We start from the raw sequence: 22,283 nt of genomic DNA on the forward strand, positions 1-22,283 counted from the left end.
TTGAAATTTTGGTACAATTTAATAATTTTAGATAAACAGAAATAAGTTTTTAAGAGTTAAAATTTTCTCCAATTCTTTTAATATAGAAAACACCACAGTGTACACACCATGAACTTAGCTGTCCACTGACAGCTACCTAAGAATAAAGTGCTTTCACTCTTTAGGACAAAATAATTTTATTTTAATAATTTGCTTTATTTAATTCATAAAGTGGTGGCATACTCAGAATTTCTTGTTAATATCTACAACTGAGATTATTTGGAATTCTTAAGCATTCATTTGTAAAGTTTCTCTAAATGAAGGTCAGACAAAAAGATGCATAATAGCTAGACAGCAACACATAAAAAGTTATGGGTTTTTTTTTCTATTGAATAAGAATACTTCTTATTAAATATTTTATTTTTATGCCAGTTTTCTCTATTTTTTTGCTACAAGGTTCAAACCATGAGAACTATATTGCTCGTTAGTCTTGAAGCCCTTGAATGCATGACATTCACTCTGTGGTTTTAAAAATCAAACGCTAGATTTTAAATGAGCAATAAATCAGCTGTTCGTGTTGTCTCACCAGGGGTGACACTTACTTTAAGCTTTATTTCCTTGCCTATGTTACTTTAAGTAGCAATCCTTTTTCCAACAGTAATGAAAGGATTGATTAAATGATATGATACCTGACATATATTGGACTGAATTGATAGAGTCATAGAAACATTTAGGTTGAAAATGACCCTTAAGATCGAGTCCAATTGTTAACCTAACAATTCCAAGTCCAAAAATTCCAATATGGATTTTTTTTAAGTATTATCTAGCAAAGAAATGTGTGAATGATTTGTGAGAAGTGATGCTATCCCTGAAGTCAATAAACTTTAAAGATAGCATTGTTTTAATAATCTTGATAAATATTTAATTTGCTTCTCTAAGGCAAAATGCAATATTATTCTAATTTTTCTTAAAGCAAATATTTGTCTGGAACCTAAAAGAAAAATAATTTTTGAGTCAGACTTTGACTCTCACAGGATTTTCTGTGCAGGTATATGCATGATGTCAGCATACTAATAGTTCTTTTTGTGATGCAACACCGGGTAACTTGATAAAAAAAATACTAAATGTTTATTCTTATTACAAGCTGAAGAAAAAGGTAAAGTGATCCTAAGACACTGTACACAAAATCCTGCTTCCAGTTAAGACTTTTTAATAACCATTTAAAAAAATACATATATATGCATTTATAGATATATAAAGTGTATTTCACATATTAATATAATTTCAAGGAATCTGAATAATCTCTCACCTCAAAATTTACCCAAAATTTTTCATATTGTGATTTTCTTGTATGCGTATTAGAATATATTGCATACCACAAAATTATGTTTTGCATAAACTTTTAAAATACTATATCTTATATTTAGTGTTATTATACGTAAAGACCATGTTCTGATTTTTAAGATATACCCAGCTATAAAAGCTGGTGTTCTTTTGATGAAAACCAATGATAAAACCCTGGAAATAGGAGTTACATTTATTTTTTGGAAATGTCTGTTACATCTGCAAGGAGATACTCATAAATGTTAAAATTAAAACAGGGTGCAATAAATTCGAAGTACAGATTTAGCTGAGTAATCTACCTTAAATCCCTACGTAAGCTCTCTCCTTCAGTGACATTTTGACCCTCCATAACTGCAACTTAATCTTCTTTGAAAGAAGAATACAAATCCTCAGAGGAGGATTAAATGGCAGTGATCTGAGGACAATGGTACACCTGAGCGAGTACTTTTGCATGTCCTTCAGTGTGGCTTTAATGTCCTTAGTTGTGTTCTTTTCCTAGTTAGGGAGAAGTGTGCGTGTGTACATTTGTGTTGTGGTTAAGCCCAGCAGGGGCAGGGAAGAGGAGAGATTCTGCACATTTCCTTTGAGTGGCCAGACCTGGTGGGACAGTCTTCCTATGGCCGAGATGCAAGCCCCTATGGGTTAGGGGAGAGGGAACAGGGATGCTCTTCGTAGGCAGACCAGGATATACACAGGTGTCTGCCCAGTGCTTTATCATCAGAGTGCCGGTATACGACATCAGTGTGCTCCATACAAACCTGAACTGGATTTCATCCAAATCCTTGGAGTCCTGATTATTGTCCAAGCCACTGTAGACCCCCTCCACCATTGCTAATTTCTATTATAGTGTGTAAATTTGTTTAATAAAATGGGTGTTTTAGAAATGCTGTACTGGAATGCTGCACAACCCACTTCATGATATTTTTATTTAGTAGATGCATTTTAGCTGTTACTGAGATTTTAAAAGGTCTGGAATTTCTTGTTCATATGCATTTTTTCATCTTTTTAAGCTAGGCTAGATTCTTATTATCATCTCATTAAAGTAAATTGCAGTTTTTAGGATTTTGGTGCCTGTTGATATACTTTTATTTTAGTAACTAAAACCATGAAAAGACAAAAGATGGTCAGGTCTGGGTCATTAAACAGTTTCTGCATCATTTATGCCTTCATTATAGAATTTACTGAATTTCTTAAGTGTCACTGTTAATTACTAAATCACATGATTTTAAATGGAAAATTGTATTTGAATTTGGTAGTTAGTCCTAAAGAAAGATCTGTGGGAAATACTAAGCAACAGTTGAAGATTTTAATTCTGACACGCAGATGTCTATTAGTAAGATCCTCTATAAAGAACATTTATTTCACTAAAGAGTTCTTCAAAGTTTTTCAGTACTTTTTATCTTTCCCAAGTCCTTTCAAAAGCTGTATGATTTATCTATTCAGCTCATAAACAGACATAAATTTCACACTTTGACTGAAATTGATGTGACATGCAAAACCTCCACTTGTTGCAAAGTCAGCATATCCTCCAGAGCAGCCTTTGTATATTGCTCTCTCATTTTATTAGCAATCTTGATTAAAGGGGGTTATTGTTATTCAGATGAAGTAAAGGCTTATTTTTATGTTGCTGTGAAATTTGAGAAAACAATACTTCCTACTCTAAAACATTATCAAGAGCTAATTTCAGACTTTGTGCATTTGATTTCTTTGTTGTATATATGGTAGCATATAAAATAAAATCCATTCAGACTGTCTATTATATGTGAGAATTACTGAATTAGGTTAACAAAAAGCTACAACAATATCTTACTTGGTATTGTGTGTACTTGCACACTCTGGATCTAAACACTTCTGAAAACTCAGTTTAATTCTAATCATGAAGAACTAAGAACATTTACTAGAAAATGGATCTTCTAAAATATGGAGTCTTGGTGTTCTCAGAACATAGCTTATATAACATTGTACAGTGGAGGTTTCTAAGTGCAAAAAGTAATGAACTACATTAAATGGGTATATGTGCAGATGAAGCTGAGTACAATGTGCTGACTGTCAGTGAAAAATAGTTTGCTACTGCCTTGTACCTTCACGTGTCCTCTGACATTTCCAGGCCAGCATAGCCATGGCCAGACCTCTCTTCTCTAGGACATTATGCACCCTTCATGGAATGATTTTAAAAGAGCATTTTCTTCAAAATTCACTCACAGGCTTGCCATCAGTAGTATTTCCAAAGGGTCTTTATTTTTCCTTTCAGTGTCCAAAGAATAGCTTGGTGCTTGAGGAACTTTTAGAAAGCAGAGTAGTATTTACTTTAAAACAAAATCATCACAAGTAGAACAAAAAAGAAAGTAGTGAATGTTTTGTAGATATTCAAACAGTATCAGTTGTAATACAAAAAATAAATGGAGCGTGAGTCCTTGTAAATACATATGCAAACTGTTCTCAGTCTGCATCTCTAGGTATGCATGTTGATGTGTTTTTCCACTCTTTTTAAAGAAAAAAATAGTTAGCACCATTTCTCTCAGGTAGTGAGTATATCTGGGTTTGTTTCAATGCTAGAGAGTGGTATTAGCATGTGTGTACTTGCATGGCCTTCCTTGCAGAACTGACTTTAAATATCTTAAAAATATATATATAAAAACAGAAGATACAAACCTTTTGGATATTTCCTACAATCTACAGTACTCATCACATTTCTATCTGGCTTCGATAATTCCAGGGTCCTAACAATTGTTTCCACTTTTAGTTTTCTAACGTTTGTATGACCTCTGAAACAGTGAAATGTTTTTGTACAGTCACCTTTATAAAGAACATGATAAAAAACCTTGTGTCTGTTAATTCTTCTATTGTGTTGTATTAGCATGCTGTAGAACAGCTTACTGAGTTTTGGTGAGTATAATTTCTCAAGCTTATTCAGCTTGCAACTGAACTTTGCTGGACTATGTTTCCAAATGATATCATACTGAATTTGGTTCAAAATGTCATCAGCTGCTTGGAACCATGACCAGAGGTTCCTCCCGTGCTATTTTGGTAAAAATAATATGCAGAGAAAAGAGAGGGAATTTTAACAGATTTTAGCAAGAATTGGATGTCAAAAAAACCATTCAATTTTTAATTTTTTCTTAATTTCCACTCATTCAAGTAATTTAACTTTTTAATTTCCACTCACAATATACTCAAGAAAAGTGGGTGAAACCTACTTATTGGGATTGTCTTTTATTCTGCCAAGATTGAAAGTATATAAAGTAATTTGACTATACCTGATCTGTTTGCTTCTCTGCAGTATAGACATTTGGATGTGCTTTCACCAGGTACCTGATAGGAACAACAAAATATAAACAACATAAATATAAATTTACATTTTTTCTCCCTTGTGCTATTTGGAAAAATAAACCCAAACAAACACCAAAACAGCAAACCAAAACAACATTGTATTTTTCAAACACTTTTTTTTTTTTTTTTTTTTTTTAATGAACAGATTTTAATTGTATCCTGGTGACTCAATGAAAGTCATAGTTAAGCTTTATTATATAGTAAAAGACACAGGATTTCCATGTAGCAGTTTGCTGGGGTTTTTAAGTTTGTGCAGTTAACCTCTACAGACAAACAATATTCAGAGAGAGACTTTTTTTCACAAAAACAACCAACACTGTTAATTCTCCATCATAACACAACCTGTCCTCCTTCCTTTTTTCTTCTGGGTGTGAAAATGGAAAACCAAGATGTTGAATGGAATTTTAAGACTAAGAAGTCCAGTCTATCTATTCAGTCAAATAGATAGTTAATGCTCATGAAGACTCTCCTACATGGCTCTGTGAAATTTCAGGTTTTTAGTTGCTCTCCCTGAAAAAAGCATGTAAATTTTGTTTGTTTGTTTGCTTTCTTGTCTGTATACTATGCCTACAAAATATTTACATGTACAAATGAGTATGTACTGTTTTGGTATGTTTATATGGAATAGTTTCCAGACTGAATCCTTAGCTGTGAGACTTCCTTTACTTCTCTGCAGAGTAGTTTTGTGTTAGGTTATGTTTCTCAGAAAGTGTGTTTTATTGGGGAAGAAGAAACTCCTGTTGTTAAGCCTTGGCCATGTCGGCATCTTTGGAAAGAGAAGGAAAGTTTTTCTTCCTTAATCCCACCCCAGAACTCTCGGGTGACCCAGGGGACAGGAGCCAACAAGGATGGAGGCACAGCAAAAAAATTGAAACATACAAGATATAGATAAGAACAAGAGGAACTTCTTTCGAGATGGAAAGGGTGCCCATGCAATAAAGCCTCGAAGTTAATCAAAGAGAGAAACTTTGAGATCTTGGGGAAATTGTGCATTGCCAAAAATGTTAAAAGTTGCTGGACTGAGTCCAGTGCTGGAGGGCAGGATTTGTCCCGCAAGGGCAGAATATAGGAGCATAAGGCCTAAAGATGTTTTCTCTTTTTCTTTTTTTTTTTCCTTCAGAAGAATATTTTTGGAGCAATACTTCATCTTTCTTGCTTCTTTACTGAAATATAATAAAGTACAATTATTTGGCTGTCCACACTGTACTAATATTGGTATGTTTTGTTGCTTCCAAAGCTAACATTTTTCATTTGAGCACTTACTGTTTCTACAACCTTCATTAGAAATGTACTGAGTTAAAGCTCCAGCAAATCCACACATGATTTTAATCTTTCATTTTGTTTTATGAAACTGTACTTATCACTCTTGGTCTTTACGGAGGAGGCACACTCACTATAAGGTACAGAAGTGGATATTCAGGGAAAATAAGGTCCTCCCATCTAACATTAATTTTGTTTTACAAATAATAAAATAGGCTCAAGATTTTGGTGAGTGTTTATTTTAAGAGTATGAGAAAAAGCAGTGCTTATGTGGGTACATATGTTTGAGAAGAAATGCACACTTATGTCATGTTAAAGCATCTTGAAAATAGTATGGCAGTATTGTTTACCCATTTGTCTGTAATATTTGTGTAACAAACTGTTAGGATAGGGCTAAAAAAAGAGTATAGATTAAGCTAATTGAAGCAGTGCTATTGTCTGATGATAATTCTTTCTTACCATTTATGCTTCAAAATACTATAAATATCTAATTGCAATCCATTTAATGTGTGCTAAATTAACTTTCTATGATGCCAATTCTTAATTAGGATGCCATGTGTCACTAATTTAAATGGTTGAAAGAAGCCCAAATATATTGTGTTATCTGAGTTTATAATCTGAAAAACATATTGTTTGTATGACATGGCCAATTTTCCATAAAACCATGTTAACTACTGGTAATTATATTTTTGTCTTTCAACCATTTAGACTTAGTGTCTTATGTTCGCTGTTCCATTATTTTGCTTAGGGTCAGTGTTGGCTTTACAATCCTTTTACAAATGATTTGCTAGTAGTAGCTCATTGATTTTCTTTCCAAACAACCACCATGTCTTTCTTGTCAGGACTTAAGATAATTTTAGGTAAAGATGTTTAAGGGATATGCCATTGTAAAGGAAGATAAAGCATATAATTTTCCCAGTTTGAGGGGGGAAAATAGATACACAGGTATTTGTTTAATTCCTTGGTTCCTCTTCTCTCCAGTTTTTGGGACAGTTAATACTGTCAGTTAATACTGACAGTGACCTTGCTTGCTTGCTCATGTGGGACCTCCCTTGTTCTCCATAAGTACTTGAAGATAATTGGTAATAGTTCATTGACTGCTTCATTTTAAATACTGAATTTGATTAGCCCCTGTTCACTTGTATATGTCTACATTTTCTAAAAGGTCCTTAAGCTGTTCTCTTCCTATTCTGCCCTTCTTTTATTTAAACATTTTTTATCTAGATAAGAGTTTTTTTTCTCAAAAAGTGGAAGTGTTCTTCATCCTCTTTTCCTGCTAGCTATTTTTCTTTCTCTTAATTTTAATGACAATTTAATTCTGCAAGTTTTGTTACTGCCTTCTGCCTCATTCCATAGCTCACCTTTTCACAATATTCACTCTTATGTTATTCTGATAATTTCTGAGGCAGCTGCACTTCCTTTTTCCTGTACTTCCTATTTTCCATAACATTCTAAGTTGCTTTCCACAGGATAACTTTGTGCTTACTTTTGTTCAGGGCATTGCTCAGCCCTTTGTACTGACAGGCACTTCTCTTTTTGGTAGTAAAGCAAGATGAACTGTAAAATTTGAACAATATCATGTTTCTTATCACAAAACATTAGAATAAAAATCTACAGTGAGACCAAAAGCATATTGGTTCTTGACAATAATAGGTGTTTAGGGAAGTAATGGTGAATTATACAGTGATAGATCAAGAAAGAGAGTATTTTCTCTGTTTCCAGTGATGCATGCCTCAAGTACTTTTTTGTCTCTCAAGAAGATTTTCTTCCATGTATTTGTCCAGTAACTTTTTGAACACATGTATTTCACACCCCCCCACCCAGAAAAAGGGATTTTCAGTCTATTTAATTGGTCCTCACTTCCTCAGTAACTTTGATCTTTTGTTTTCCTCCTCTAGTTGTAATGTTGCCTTTTTTAAATGGAAGAGCGGAACTACATGTAAAATTCAACATGGAAATAAAATTTTTGAAGGTTTTTGTGTGAGGTCAGAAAACTATTCTCTGTTTTGTTCACTGTTCCTTTTCCAGTAGTTCTTACCATTTTCAATAGCTTACAGTTTCACAGAATTATTGTTAGCATGCCAGAGCTTCTGTTCCTGAGTCCTATCTGTCAAATCAGAACCTATCATTTGCCTGCACACTCACAATAATGTTCTTTTTTTCCAGATTTACTTTTCTACAAATATTGATAATGAATTTCACATGCTATATCATTACATGGTTAGTAGGTGTCACACATTTTTTGCAACAAGTAACAAAAAGATTCTTCCTCATTGCTGTTCAGATTTGATCTGCATTTTCCCCTGGACATGTAAAATTGATTGTAAACAAACCAATATTTTTTTTTCTGCATTTTGTGATAACATATTTAAGTACACAGTAAATATTAAACTTAAAGAAGTTTAATATTGTAAAGGTTTTTTTCTGCTTTATTGTTATATTGCTTTCAAGGATTTTTATATTATAAGAGACAATGCAATATGATGTTATTATTGCCAGTAAGCCACCCATATGTGACAGTAGTGAACTGTTAGCTTAAATTGACTTCCTAGAAAAGTTGTTGTTTTTCCATTGATCTGATTCTAAGGTCATGTTCGTATTTTTTATAATATTGATACAAAATGCAATAAGGTGGATGCAGCAAAAATTAATCTACTGGATATGATCTGTGGTCTTTTTTGATAACAGCAAGGACAAAACATTTCAGAGAAAATGTGAGAGTCTCTTAGAATGCTGCTGGGAACTATATGATCTGTGAAGGAGGCCTTCTATTTTTATACTTGGAGACTGATAATAAATTGCACTGTTAAATTTCTTTGAAGAAATTTACTGGAATAATGATAAAATTGTGATCATCTATAAAATTATCATGTAAGGCCATCCTCTTTTTAGCGGTAGGCCAACCTCATTTTAGATTTAACAGCCACTTTTAGAGTCGAATTATGTGCTATATGAAATATTTTTTTCTATTAGTTTTGATTTACCATTTTCTTTTTCAGTAGTTGTTCCTGTGTTCCATTGCAGGAATCATGTACATAATACCAATCCTTTATTTATGTCCTCTTCTGCAGTCCTGAGCATCTCTCTAGCCCTTCTCTTTGTATAAGGTTTTGTTTGTATAAGAGTTTCTCCTTTGTGTTTTTAAACTGCATTAGGTATTATGTTTGTTAACACAGAGAGGCAAGAGGAATAAGAGGGAAAAAAATAAATCATCAGTTTTCTTGTATATGAAACATGAATTTCTGTGACCTCTCAGAGTTTAGATGTTAAACTCTCTTTTTTTTTTTTTTTTTGGGTGAATATATGCATGTGTCAGTTCACAGCTTCCCTTAATCTATCTTGATAATAGCTAAGATGATAATTATGAAATATTGTCAAATAATTAGTTTAGGTTTTAGAGCCATTGACTTCAACTTTCTGATAAAAACCTGAAGTTTATTTTATATCTCTTATTTGAAACAATTGATTTTTGCTCAACTCACATGCTTTTAAAACATATTTAGTTTAAATTGTATTTATACATCTGAGTTATTAATGTGTGAGATTATTATTTATACTCTTTAGCTTATATCCAGATGCAGATTTAATGATTAATGTTTCACTAATCATTTAAGCTAGAATATTGGATAGTGTGAATGAAAACACAACAACAGTAAGAATTTAATTTAAACTGTGTATTTGTAAACTAGTAACAAGTGGAAAAAAAGAAATTACTCCTACCATGAGTAAGTTTAAGAGTGCAAAATCTTCTAATGTATGAATTATTTTATTATACATTTCAGATACCTGAGTCAAAAGACTTTACATCAAAAAAGATTTGAATTGCAATGTGACACCTTTCAAATAGTAGTCATAATACATATTTAAATACTTAATATCACTTTTGAATTTCCATATTTCTTCATTTGAAAGAAAACAGAGCAACAGAAATGTCTTTCAATTAAACTCAGAGACATATGATCTCAGAGTCAGAAATCTAATCTTTTCATTCTTCTAACATTAAAGAAAGAATATTCCCTGAAACTGAGTAAATAGTTCTAGTTTACAAACAGGATGAAAAGTCTCTTTCCCCAGGCTATTGAAAGAGGTTACATGAAAGCCAAGAACAATTGCATAAGATCAATATTAATATTTTGGTGTTTAAACATCAGAGAAAGCTGATGTTTTAATTTAAGCTTGAGAGTTTATGTGCAAACATCATGAAATTCACACAGCTCTAAGAACTCAGATCAAAAGAAGGCCAACATTGAATGAGTACACAGAATAATCCTAAAAGAACAGGGCTTTAACTGACATGCTAAATAGGTTAGCATAGATCTTATTTTCATGTTTGTTATTTTAAGAACATTTTATATCCCATAGGATTTTTCTAAGAGCTCAACATAACTTCAACTTAATTGGTCTGAAATGTTCTCTTTTTTAGCAAACTGATAGAGAGCATCTTTGCAATTTATGAAACAGAATAATCGATGCATGTGTTGGAGCAATACGCACAATGCATCACGGCTGCATTCAGACATTTAAAAAAACTGTTCACTGACCAAATCAAAGAAGTGCAAGTCAAACAGGTACCGGAAAGGAAAATGAAGTAAAAACCTGTGCAAAATCCCAGAGGAGAGAAAATGTTGGGAATCATTACATGCCTACTATTCCAGATCTAGTTATAAAGAAAGAGTATTCTGTATGTGTAAATACAAAACCATTAATTTTGCCTTCTCTGTCTTCCCTAAGTTTTGGGATGTAAATATATGTAATGGAAACATAGCTTTTGATTAAAGTGAGTCACAGAATCATTCAAGATCATTAATCTATCCATTAATCCAGCAGTGCCAAGTCCACCACTAAATGATGTCCCTCAGTGCCACATCTACATATTTTTTAAATATTCAGCCACTTCCCTGAGCAGCCTGGTCCAATGCTTGACAACTCTTTCTGTGAAGACCTTAGAGCATCTTCCAGTACCTAAAGGGAGCCTTCAAGAGAGCTGCAGAGGGACTTTTTTTAACAGCATCTAGTGATAGGACAAGGGGGTGTGGCTTTAAGATGAAGGGGGTAGCTTTATATTTCCTCTTTTAGGAAGAAATTCTTTACTGTGAGGGTGATGAGGCACTGGAACAGGTTGCCCAGAGAAGTTGCAGATACCTCATCCCTGGGAGTATTCAAGGCCAGGCCAGATTTGAGGAACCTGGGCCTAATGGAAGGTATTCCTGTCCATGACAAAGGGGTTAGAACTAAAAGACCTTTAAGGCCCCTTCAAACCCAAATTCTGTGATTCCATGATAATTATATGAATTACAGCAAGTGCTTTCTGTCAGCTTGAATAACTTTTGACTAGAGTAGATTCCTGTTAGGGATACATATAGTATTCAGTTAAAGGTTTGTGATGATATAGATTCCTAGACCTGGATGGAATTTTTCAATCTTTTTATTGTCAAAGTGCAAATAAGACATCCTCAGAAGTATTTTATAAATCTGTCATGTTTGCTGGATTGTTTTTATGTTGAACAAACAAGCACAGACCCTGAAGGTTTAAATAGAAATAGAGTTAATACAGTTAGTTTTGACATTTTTTATGAGTTATTTGGCTTTTCAATATAATTTTATTCAAAAATTCCTTCTATTGTGTTTGAGAGAACCTGAAATTTATCATTAAATTGGTTTTTATGAGACAGATTTTATTAAAACTTTATTTTTCCAAAGAATAAAGTATTTTTAAAAACGTTTGATCTGAAATTAGTGTTTATATTTTTAATATGTATATTTTTTTGTGCTTGCAAATAAGATATTTACAAATCCAAATTATATATCCCCCCCAAAAAAACGGGCATTCTTGGATGAAGGGTGATATATTACACATAACAAAGTATTTGATTTGTCCCCTGAGTTTACACCACATTCTTGCATTCCTCACTGAGAGCTTGGATCTGAAAGCATACTGTCTTAGTTTCCTGAAAAAAAAAAAAAAAAAAAAAAAAAAAAGGAATTCTTAACCCACCAGAAACCTTAACTCATGGTAATTTCTGTTAAAAAGTTTTAGTTCACGGATCCATAGCCCTTTCCCATGGCTTGGATGCATAGCCTGAGAGTTAAAAAGTATGGTGATCTGTCTTGTATTTCAGTAAATTTACTTTGACATATTTTTTTACTTCCTCTGTAGACTATGGAAAGAAACACCTGTTGCTGTCTTTTAAGGGATAAATCTTCAGCAATGCTTTTGCAAATCCCTGCAGAGAGTTTGGCTTCTCAGGCTCCTGCCTAAGACAGAATTGCCCTGATTTTTGAGACAGAAAAGGTTTTTTGACAAGAGTATGCAGCACATAAACATTTGGCAAAGAGTTTATGATCATTTTCACATGCTGGATTAGATATAGCTCTGCTGTCAGTGAGGGAGATGGACTTCTAAAATGTGATTAAAATGTATATTCTGATTTTCTGTAGCTCCCCATATTTTCATGTAGTATGTAAAGATGTGCATAGCTGAAAACACCCAGGTTTTCAGTGCTATTCTGTGAAAGTACAAACAGGCAAGTGAAGTTACATTAAAGCATTCATATATGTAATTTTAAATCCTTATTTATAAATACTATTTATAAAATTGTTCCCCCAATATTTTATTGTGTTTATGTACTGGACATTTTGAAAAATGGTTTTATTAATTTATACATTCTAACTTTCTGTTAAGACAAATTATTTAAATAAAATAATAACGGGTGCAGGAGACACAGCATCACCAGCAGGTCGAGTAACCTGTTATGTAAAGTATGTGCCATACTTTTCTGAACGTGTCTGACAAGAATCTGCAAGTGACTGCTTTCAGGGTGTAAACATAGCAGATTGACTTCACATATCATAATTCTGTATCCTGTATCTTAAAATTTCTGTTGGAGTTGGTGTGTCAAGTCTTGCAACCGCTGGACTCTGCCTAGCAGGCTGCTGCTCCCTGAGAGCTCAGCGAGGCTTTCCTAGGGCCATGCGATTGATCGCATCCCGGAGTCCATTTCAGACATTCCTGCGATCTGGCTCCGGCAGCCAGCAGCGTTACAACGCTGGTGATGGTAAAGAAGGTAGAGAAGGGTCTCTCATGAGGGTTTGAGATGGCTTTAATCACATCTTATCCTCACGATGTTCAGAGGTAGCGAGACAGCGCGGTCTGGCTGTGGGGTGGTTTTGTCAGGGCCCCAAGGGCGGTCCCTGGGCGGGGTTGGGGTACAGGAGCAAATAGGGAGAAACCGAGGGAGTGGCCAGGGCCAGGGAGGGAACAAGGGGGGCATTTGAAATATGAAAAGCAAAGGATTAAGAGATCCCCACAGTCAAGGTATACACTTCTGCCAGGATTTAACATTATTAGATTTAACAATATTTGACAGCAAACATTTCCAATGGTGTTAAATTATATTAATATTTAATACTATTCAGTGAGTTGAATTTTCTTGTTATCTTGAATGTTTCTGATTTCATACCTTGGACTGAACTGTAAAATATTTAAATACCAATAACTTTATCCCTACTTTAACTTAAATCAAATTTACATCATTTCATTGCATATGCAGCAACACAGTTTACAGAATCAGAAGTGCTTTGTTGTTATTTTTTCTGATCAAAGGCAAGTTAATTTTAAAAAAATTGCTTTCAGTTTAATGGCAAGGAAATAGAGCCTTCATTTTCTGATGGGCAGCCATCTGTATAGTATTTTGTAAGATGATTCTACCACAGGCAATTAATATTTACATTTTCTTTCCTGACACTTATAGTATTCATAAATTTCATAAGAATTGAATTTTTTATAGCCTTATCTTGTTTATGTAGATTTGAGATCTTAAAATTAATTAATTTAAGAAACAGAGGTTCTAGAGAATATCTTGAAGAATAATCCAAAATATTAATTTATTTTTGGCATAACTGAATGCAGCTGGGAAAAATGTGGCTCTAATTTGAAGTATGAGATTAAGAAATAATGCCTCAGTTTTGTTTTTATTATACTTTAGTTATTTTAAACTGAAATCCATTGACTCTATCAGTAAATTATATACTTTTAATCATATTGTTAATAGACTTATAAATGGAATTGCAGATGTGAGAGTTAAAAGATTCTTTAGTACGAGTACTTCATTGCCAGAAAAATGATCTACACACCTGTCTCCATGGGTAGGATGGAGACTGTGGCTTTATAATTTTACCTTCAAATAGGCTGTAATTCAGTGCAGTCGTGCCGTTAAACGTAAGTATTTTGTTATTTTCAGCAGTGCAGCAATGCAGGTATTGAAGCTATTAGCTTGTCAAAGGACTTTAGATCCTAAGTCATCTTTGAGGCAGTTTTACAGCATTTCAGCTGTAAATATTAGTTTCATGTATAATGCCAAATATTTTGAAAGTACTTCTGATACTGACATAAAAATTGATTGCAAATATATTTTCCTTATTACTGCATTTGAATTTTTCTATATTCAGAAATAGAGAAAGGAGGTTGTGGAGACCCTGGAATTCCATCATATGGGAAAAGGACTGGCAGCAGTTTTCTGCATGGAGACACACTTACCTTTGAATGTCAAGCAGCTTTTGAACTGGTGGGAGAGAGAACGATTACATGTCAACAGAATAACCAGTGGTCTGGCAACAAACCCAGCTGTGTTTGTAAGAATTATTATATTTTTTTCTGTATTATTTACCTGACCTTAACCTCTCACATTTCTTAACATCTGTGACTAACCAACAGGAAAATATTTCAATACTTCATACTTTTTCAGTCATGGTTTGTTTTTTTTTTTTCAATTGACTCAGTAGCTCATTTGTGGGGAACACCACGCAGGCCTGTTTTTAGAATGTTCTTTCCCCTCATTTTATATTTAATTACACCACTTAACACTCTTAATGTAAATGTGTGTTGAATTAGACTCTAAATGAGTAATTCCTAATAGCAGATAAGTGTTCAAAAGGACTCTGTGGCACATACACATTTCATTCTGGCAGTGCAAAACAGCCTGCAAAGCAACATAAGAAAAGATTGGGATTTCGGGGTTTTTTTTTTTTTTTTTTTTTTTTTTTTTTGGTGATATACCACAAAGGTGTGAAAATTAATATAAAGAAGTTAAGACTATCGAATATTGGAAAAGATTAGCTAAGGTTATTAGCTGTTATTTTTGTTTTAAAAGATAAAATACATTTGTTGTTAAAAGAGGGTTGTTGGTTGGGGTTTTTTGGTTTTTTTGGGGGGGCGAGGAAGGTTAGTTGGTTTTTTGGGGTTTTATTTGGTTTGTTTTTTAAGGTTTTTTTGTTGTGGGTTTTTTTAAATTTATTTTTTTATTTTGTTTTGTTTGTTTGCTTGTGTCAGTTTATTTATTTATTTATTGGGGTTTTATTTGGGTTGGGTTTTTTGCTTTTCTTTTTTTTCCTTTCTGATAAAATAGAGCAAATCTTTCAAGTACACAGGTGTATTAGGCACTTCAGTTCTCCAGATCATGTTAAATTTCCCTATAAGGAATCTTACAATTCAGTACTGGATTTGACAACCATAACAACCATTGTGAGGTGTCCTGTTCTATTTGGACATGTATGTATTGGGAAGCTGTGTTCGCACAGGACTTAACAAGCTGAGCAAGATTGCTATGCACCAGAACAATTCTCAATATGCCTTGCAATGCTGAAATGTGTCTAAGCATGCAAAGCCTAGGCACAGAGACAGTTCAGCTGCAATGCCCTCTGAAGACAGAAGTTGTGTTTCTTCATGGTGCTGTATTGCATTGGGTTGCTACATCAGTTTTTGTTAACAATGTAGAATATTTTACTGTGCTCCAGTGTTACATCTGCACATGCCCTATGAAAGAGCATGGAATCTGTAACATCTATTTACATACAGTGAGTTCAGTCTGACACATTTGAAGAGCTAAATAATGGTTATCCTTTGTGTTGACTAATTTGCAGTGAGTCTTCCTCTTTCTGAATATACTGTACTTCTGATTACACTACCAGTCACAAGGTCACGACTCCCAGTTAGGCAATGTCTTGATGAAAATTGGCTCAAAAGAGTCAGAAAGGATGATAGCTATGAATCATTTTTGGTTTTGCTCTATGCCATCAAAGGGAAACTAGGGTAAAATAAGTTCAGACTATATACACAAGATTTTCTGGTTCAGTCACATCTAAATTTCTACTGTTATTTACATCAGTATGAACTTTGTATACTACAGAAAAAACTGGCACTTGTGCTTGATTTTTTTTTTATTGTTAAATACAGTTTAATGCATATTTGGAAAAATATCATTTCAATTTGGAGGTCGCATGTTCATTTTAGAACAAACCTGCCAATTTTTGCAAATTCTGATGCATCAAGCATTACTTTTGCTTTCTTTGGTATTCACTACATCCTAATCTCTTGCGGGCCCTGCTGCAGTCACTTGGATTCACTTGGGAAAACGAAAATATGTTATATTGGAGAAATGTTCTGAAAGTGTTAAACGTTTTCTGCTTGCACGTGTAGTAGTTTTGACGTCCAGGCTTCAAAAGCATCCTTTTCTGCAAGAATAAAAAAATAAAAGATTTATAAAAATTTATAAAGTTTGTGGATAGTATTTTGAGAATCTTTTTGTTCTTTCCTTTAGTTTCATGTTTCTTCAACTTCACCACACCATCCGGAATTATTCTTTCTCCAAATTATCCTGAGGAATATGGGAACAATATGAACTGTGTTTGGTTAATTATCTCAGAGCCAGGAAGCAGAATCCATCTGATTTTCAACGACTTTGATGTAGAACCTCAATTTGACTACCTTACAGTCAAAGATGATGGGATTTCAGATTTACCACCTCTTGGCACATTTTCTGGCAATGAGGTCCCTTCGCAGTTGGCTAGTAGTGGGCACATAGTAAGACTTGAATTTCAGTCAGATCACTCTACCACTGGAAGAGGATTTAATATCACTTACACAAGTAAGAATTTCTTTTTTTATTTTATGCCTAGTTTGATGCTTTCTTCATAATAACTAAAATAAAAAACATGTTTATATTTCTAACACAGAAGTAAATTGTCCTGCTTGTATAATTGCATAATTTTTCCTTGTATTCATTAGCTTACCTGAATCCCTATCATTTATTTATTTTAATTGTGATAGTGCTAGGGAATTCCCTTCATTATTTGTCTTTTTTGTTCATATTGCATTAATGCAGAGCACATAACTAAAGTCCAGAGCATTCAGATCAAATTATCCAGTTCAGGTAATTTAATATACTTCTCAGTGGAACCATCAGGAATAAGTTCATAAAGGTATTAATCTTAGTTTCCAAATATTGAGGTGTTAATCTAAAAGGCATAAAAGTATAAAAAATTAACTAAGATATCAGTGCAAATAAATAGTTCTGGAACCTGCTTTGCTTTTGTATGTTTTTTTCTAGTTGAATGGTGTGGAATCTAAGAATACAGACCCCTAAGAGTAGAGATCTCTTTTTTGCATTACACATAATATTTACACTGTGGTTTTTCTAGTGTCTAGAACACAGCTGAACTGATGCAGAAGTCTTCCCTGTAAGAGTACACTAATTTAGAATTATTCTTCTATCTGACTACTGTCCCTTTAGGAATTTTAAGGATGCGCTCCCTTTGAGAGGGCAATTCTCAAATGCATGAAGTTTAGTTGCAACTGGGAAACCAGTTCAAAAGTTGTTAAATGTGGACCTATAGGTCATATGCATATACAGAGCTACTGAGAAAATAAGTCTCTCCTGTTTGGGCAACCAGGCTAAGAAATATCTGGCTACAGATGGCCCTCTGTTTTGTTTATATAAAAATGTTTTACCGAACAATACCCTCAATAGAAGACTCTGGTAACAGCATTGTCATGTAGAAAATATTTTTACCTTTGCCATAGATTTCTAACTCTTCTAAAAGTTTTATGAGTCATTCAAAGATGGTACTTGAAGAAATTATCTTCTAAGGTTATGGAAGTTAATTGACAATAAAGATGTCTTTGAGACCTTTTGTACTATTTCTATGTTGTGTCAATTAAAAAAATAGTGTTTGTGGCTAAGGTGTTTTCTTGCATTATTTAGAATGATTCCCCACATAAAGCTGGAATTCATTGATTTCAATCTTTTTTTAAGTTTTAGATGCCTAAATTGGTCTTTTGCTTTCATAGGAAGGGATAATTTTTGTCCTTTGAAAAATGGCAGGAAATAAAAAGGGGAGGCCATTTCCTCTTGTTTTATCACTTGGTACCTGTGAGAAGAGACCAATACCCACTTTGCTACAACCTCCTTTCAAGAAAGCCTCCCTTTCTTCGTGTTAAACAACCCCAATACCTTTGTGCTAGAGGCAAAACAGACAGATTTTGACCAGAGGAAACTTCAGGCAAATGGTTCTTGAGTACCTAAGCCACACATACCTAAAAAACTTCTGAATTACAGCTATGTTGGATGTGTGTGAATGTCATTGGATTTGAAGCTGACTTTTTATTGAGAAATATTCTATACTTTGAATTATATACTACTATGTAATATGAGTTTCATATTATAGTATTACAACTGAAATATTATTCTCCTCCTTCTCCAAAGAAAAACACACAAAATTTAAAGGGGTGGTTGTTATTATTGCTATTATTGTTGGTTTTATTACTAGTGTTATTACTATGTTTTTATCAGCCTTTGGTCAGAATGAGTGCCACGATCCAGGCATTCCTATAAATGGGAGGCGCTTTGGAGACAGATTCCTGCTGGGAAGTTCTGTTTCCTTTCACTGTGATGATGGCTTTGTGAAGACTCAAGGCTCTGAATCCATAACCTGTATTATGCAAGATGGAAATGTAGTATGGAGCTCCACTGTCCCACGTTGTGAAGGTAAGGGCACAGTCTTTACTTTGCACCTACAGTTTGAATAATGGCACTACTTAAATTTGGCTTAGTTTTTATATTTTGCACATAAATAAGACTTCTTTGCCTGAAGTTATTCATTCATCTTAGCACTCCTCCAGTCAAATGAGAGCCTAGTAATAGAAACAGGATAGCCTGCTTTTATATTCTTGGAAAAAATTAGCATTCCAAAAACCTGATTGCTATTGTTTTCAAGTTCTGATTGAACTTGGTTGTGAATTATAACTGCTGTAATAGTTTTGGCTGTAGCACACTGAAGAACATAATTATCTACCTCATACAAAGTAACTAAAGCTTCTATTTAAAAGTCCTTTTTGAAAATTTACCCCTTTACCTTTCTCAAAAGGAAAGTATGCCTGAATTTCTGTGTGTAATATTATAACCTGCAGTACACTTATTCCTGAGAAATATAGTGAAAACCAGAGCTATGTTTAATATACATGATATTCCAAACAAATTCCAAATTTATTTGCTTGTTCTTTCCTAGGTGAATAAACAGACTAAGATGATCTCTACTTAGGTTTAAATCTCTCTTTAGAATGAAACACAGTAAGAAGAATTCCTTGATGCTTAACAGTGATGGGTCCTAAAGGCAAGGCAGATGAGTGCATTTAATGAATGATTAACATATATTTTTTTTAAATAATTTTCAAAATTTTTATCTTTTATTAAACAATAGATACATAGACAGACTCCAAATTAAAAGATTTTTTTGGGGGGTGGGGAGAAACTAATCCAAACCTTCTAATTGGTATAAATCTCACATTTCCATTAATTTCAGTGTCATTGCAATTACTTAAGGATCTGGATCATATCACTTTCATGGTTTTTGTTATTTGGGCAATTTGAAAACTCAGTTCTCATAAGACTGTGCATTTCAGAAAATTTAGAAATACTGAAGACTCCCCTCCCATGTCTGCAGTCTGTTAGAAGAAGTGTATGTGAACCTAGATGTTGTACTACCAAGATTTCTTATCCTGATTAAAGCACGTTACACAGTGGAACAGGGTTTTTCTTTTATTCTTAGAGCAAACCCAGCCCACTCCAAAGCAGGGAGTAGGGTGTTTTTTTTCATCAGAAGATTTTATTCTCATTTTGAAACTCTAGATACGATTGTTAAAGTATTCAATTTAATCTTTGTGTAATTTTATTTTTGCAAACACATAGATAAAGGACCCAAGATGAGCACTTTGAAGGAAAAAAAGAGAGATAAAAAAATAATTTCTGAAATTACTTTTTCAGAAAATAGAAAGGTACCACTCAGCTTTCTTTGAACCTTGTAGAATGTTTACTCAGTTTTTATTGAGGAAAGGATTACACTTAGAGACTGATTTGAGGGATTTTTTTTTTCTCTTTGTTTCTTTTATAGAAGGAAGTAGTTGCATTCAGGATATGTTCTTTTCTGATGTGGATTCTCTTGATAGTTGAAGGAGTTTCTGGACTTGGATTATAGTATGGACTAAGCATCCTAAGCATGATTTACTTTGCTTCTAGTTGTCTGAGATTTCTGAACAACTGTTACTTTTTTGTTGTTGCTCTTCTCTGTGTCTGTATACATACCACTCTCTATAAGCAGCACCTGAAATACATGAAGTAAATGATGTACATGAAGTGTTATAGTTAGTTGAGGATCAACAGTCTTATGATTGTTTTTGTTTATAATATGACGAAATTTAATTTTAAAAAACACTATGGAATAAATTTATTTCTTCATTAACTATACACATTTAAGGTAAATGTCATTTTACTGGCCTTTCATTTTGCTTCCAAGAAAATTTGGTGTGTTTCAGGATTTGTGGGTTGCTTTTATTTCCCACTCAAATCTGGAAAAAATTCCAAGAGACAAGGGCTAGTCACAAGTGAAAGCAAATAACCTCTCCGATTAGTTTTTTTGTGTTGTTAAAAACATTGAAACAAAACTACACATATTAATTTACAACTCACAAGTTCATGTTGCCATCCGTTTCTATATGGCATAATAGGGTTTTTTTGTCACTGCTTAGAGAAATAGAAGAAAACTAGCAAGATTTCCTGCACTGAAATATGGAATTTTCTGATAATGATACCATTGACTTTTTCTATGAGGACAATACAAAGGATACTAAGATAAAATTACCTGACTTTGAAAATGTTCCTGTGTTAAACAGAGCCATAGCCTTTAGTAAAGCATAACATCCCAAAGCCCTGTGCTCTGACAGCTTAAATTTTTAAGGGACTAATGTTTTCCTAAATTTGTTTTGTCATCTCTGCTGTTGTTTAATCCTGCTCCAAAGTCCTTTGGTTTTGCTGTGAAAAATGCTCCCTGTCTAGCCCTCTTATTTTCATAGCTCTCCTGCAATACATTTTTTTTAACTTTTTATGGAGGAGGATCAGGTCAGAGAACATTTAAACAAATTTGACATACAGGAATGGGCCTGATGGGATGCAGCCAAGAATTCTGAAGAAGCCATCCAATGACATTGCAAGGTCATTCAATATCTTGGGAAGCTGATTTAAACCAGGGAAATCCCTGAGGACAAGAAGAAAGCAAATTCCAATCTTGAAGAATGGAAAGAGGGAAGATCTGAAGAGCTATAGGTCTCATCTCTGTCACTGGGAAAGGTGATGCAACAATATTCCTTGAAACCATTTCTAAACCATATTCTGTAGTTTAAACTCAGCTGGGATTTAAGCCCCATGCAGCTGGCTCCCTTCCCCTCCACCCACTCCTGTGAGAGGAAGATGAAAGGCAGATAATCTGAGTTAAGAACAATTTACTGAAAACAGTAATAAGACAGAACAACAATATTAATAACAAAAGTATTCAAGAGAGGGTGATTCATATACAAAAAAGTGCTCACCGACTCCCTGACTGACCAACCAACCCAACCAGGCTCCTGGTGTGCGTGGCCACAGAGACAAAGACAAAATGCCCCCCCAGAGCCTCCCACTCACGTTTTTCCTCCACCCGATATATATTTCCTCCCCCTTCTTCTTGGAAGTGAAGTCCCTGAACTCTGACCCTGGAGATGGTGTGAGCGGTACAGAATAACAGCCCAGGTGTGCCCACACAGCTCCAAATTCCGCCCCCTCATGGCTACTGCGAGAAAAGCAACTCTGTCCGAGACAAAAGTAGGACAGAATGGAGAAAACTACGGTGACTGGGACTAATCAACACAGATTTATAAAGAGGAAATCATGCCTGACCAACCTAATTGCCTTCTGTGTTGAGATGAGCTGTCTGATGGATCAAGGGAGAGTAATGGATAGTTTTATTAATGCGTTTGGCACTGCGTCATGCAGAATTCGCAATGACAAATTGATGAAGTAGGGACTAGAGAAGTGAACAGTGAAATGGACTGAAAACTGACTGAACTATTTGACTCACAGAATTGTAGTCAGTGTCACAAGGTCCAGCTGGAGGTTAATTCATGGTGGTGTAGCCCAGAGCTCAATCCCCTATCCAATACTGTTTAAAATCTTCAGTAGTGAACTGAATGCTGAGGCAGAGTGTACTCTGAGCAAGTCTGCAGATGA

General features: G+C 34.1%; 1 protein-coding gene across 1 annotated transcript in view; it reads left to right on the top strand.

Annotated features, from left to right (window-relative positions):
- CSMD1 (CUB and Sushi multiple domains 1) overlaps positions 1 to 22,283 on the top strand; it is a 1,120,396-nt gene that overhangs the window by 836,028 nt on the left and 262,085 nt on the right. Inside the window, exons 13-15 of the mRNA XM_069011476.1 lie at positions 14,362 to 14,544; positions 16,509 to 16,835; positions 18,540 to 18,734. Of these exons, the coding sequence (XP_068867577.1) occupies positions 14,362 to 14,544; positions 16,509 to 16,835; positions 18,540 to 18,734 (705 nt within the window). The remainder of the gene's footprint in view (positions 1 to 14,361; positions 14,545 to 16,508; positions 16,836 to 18,539; positions 18,735 to 22,283) is intronic.

This window comes from Aphelocoma coerulescens, chromosome 3 (genome assembly GCF_041296385.1).
Source record: "Aphelocoma coerulescens isolate FSJ_1873_10779 chromosome 3, UR_Acoe_1.0, whole genome shotgun sequence".
NCBI lineage: Eukaryota > Metazoa > Chordata > Aves > Passeriformes > Corvidae > Aphelocoma > Aphelocoma coerulescens.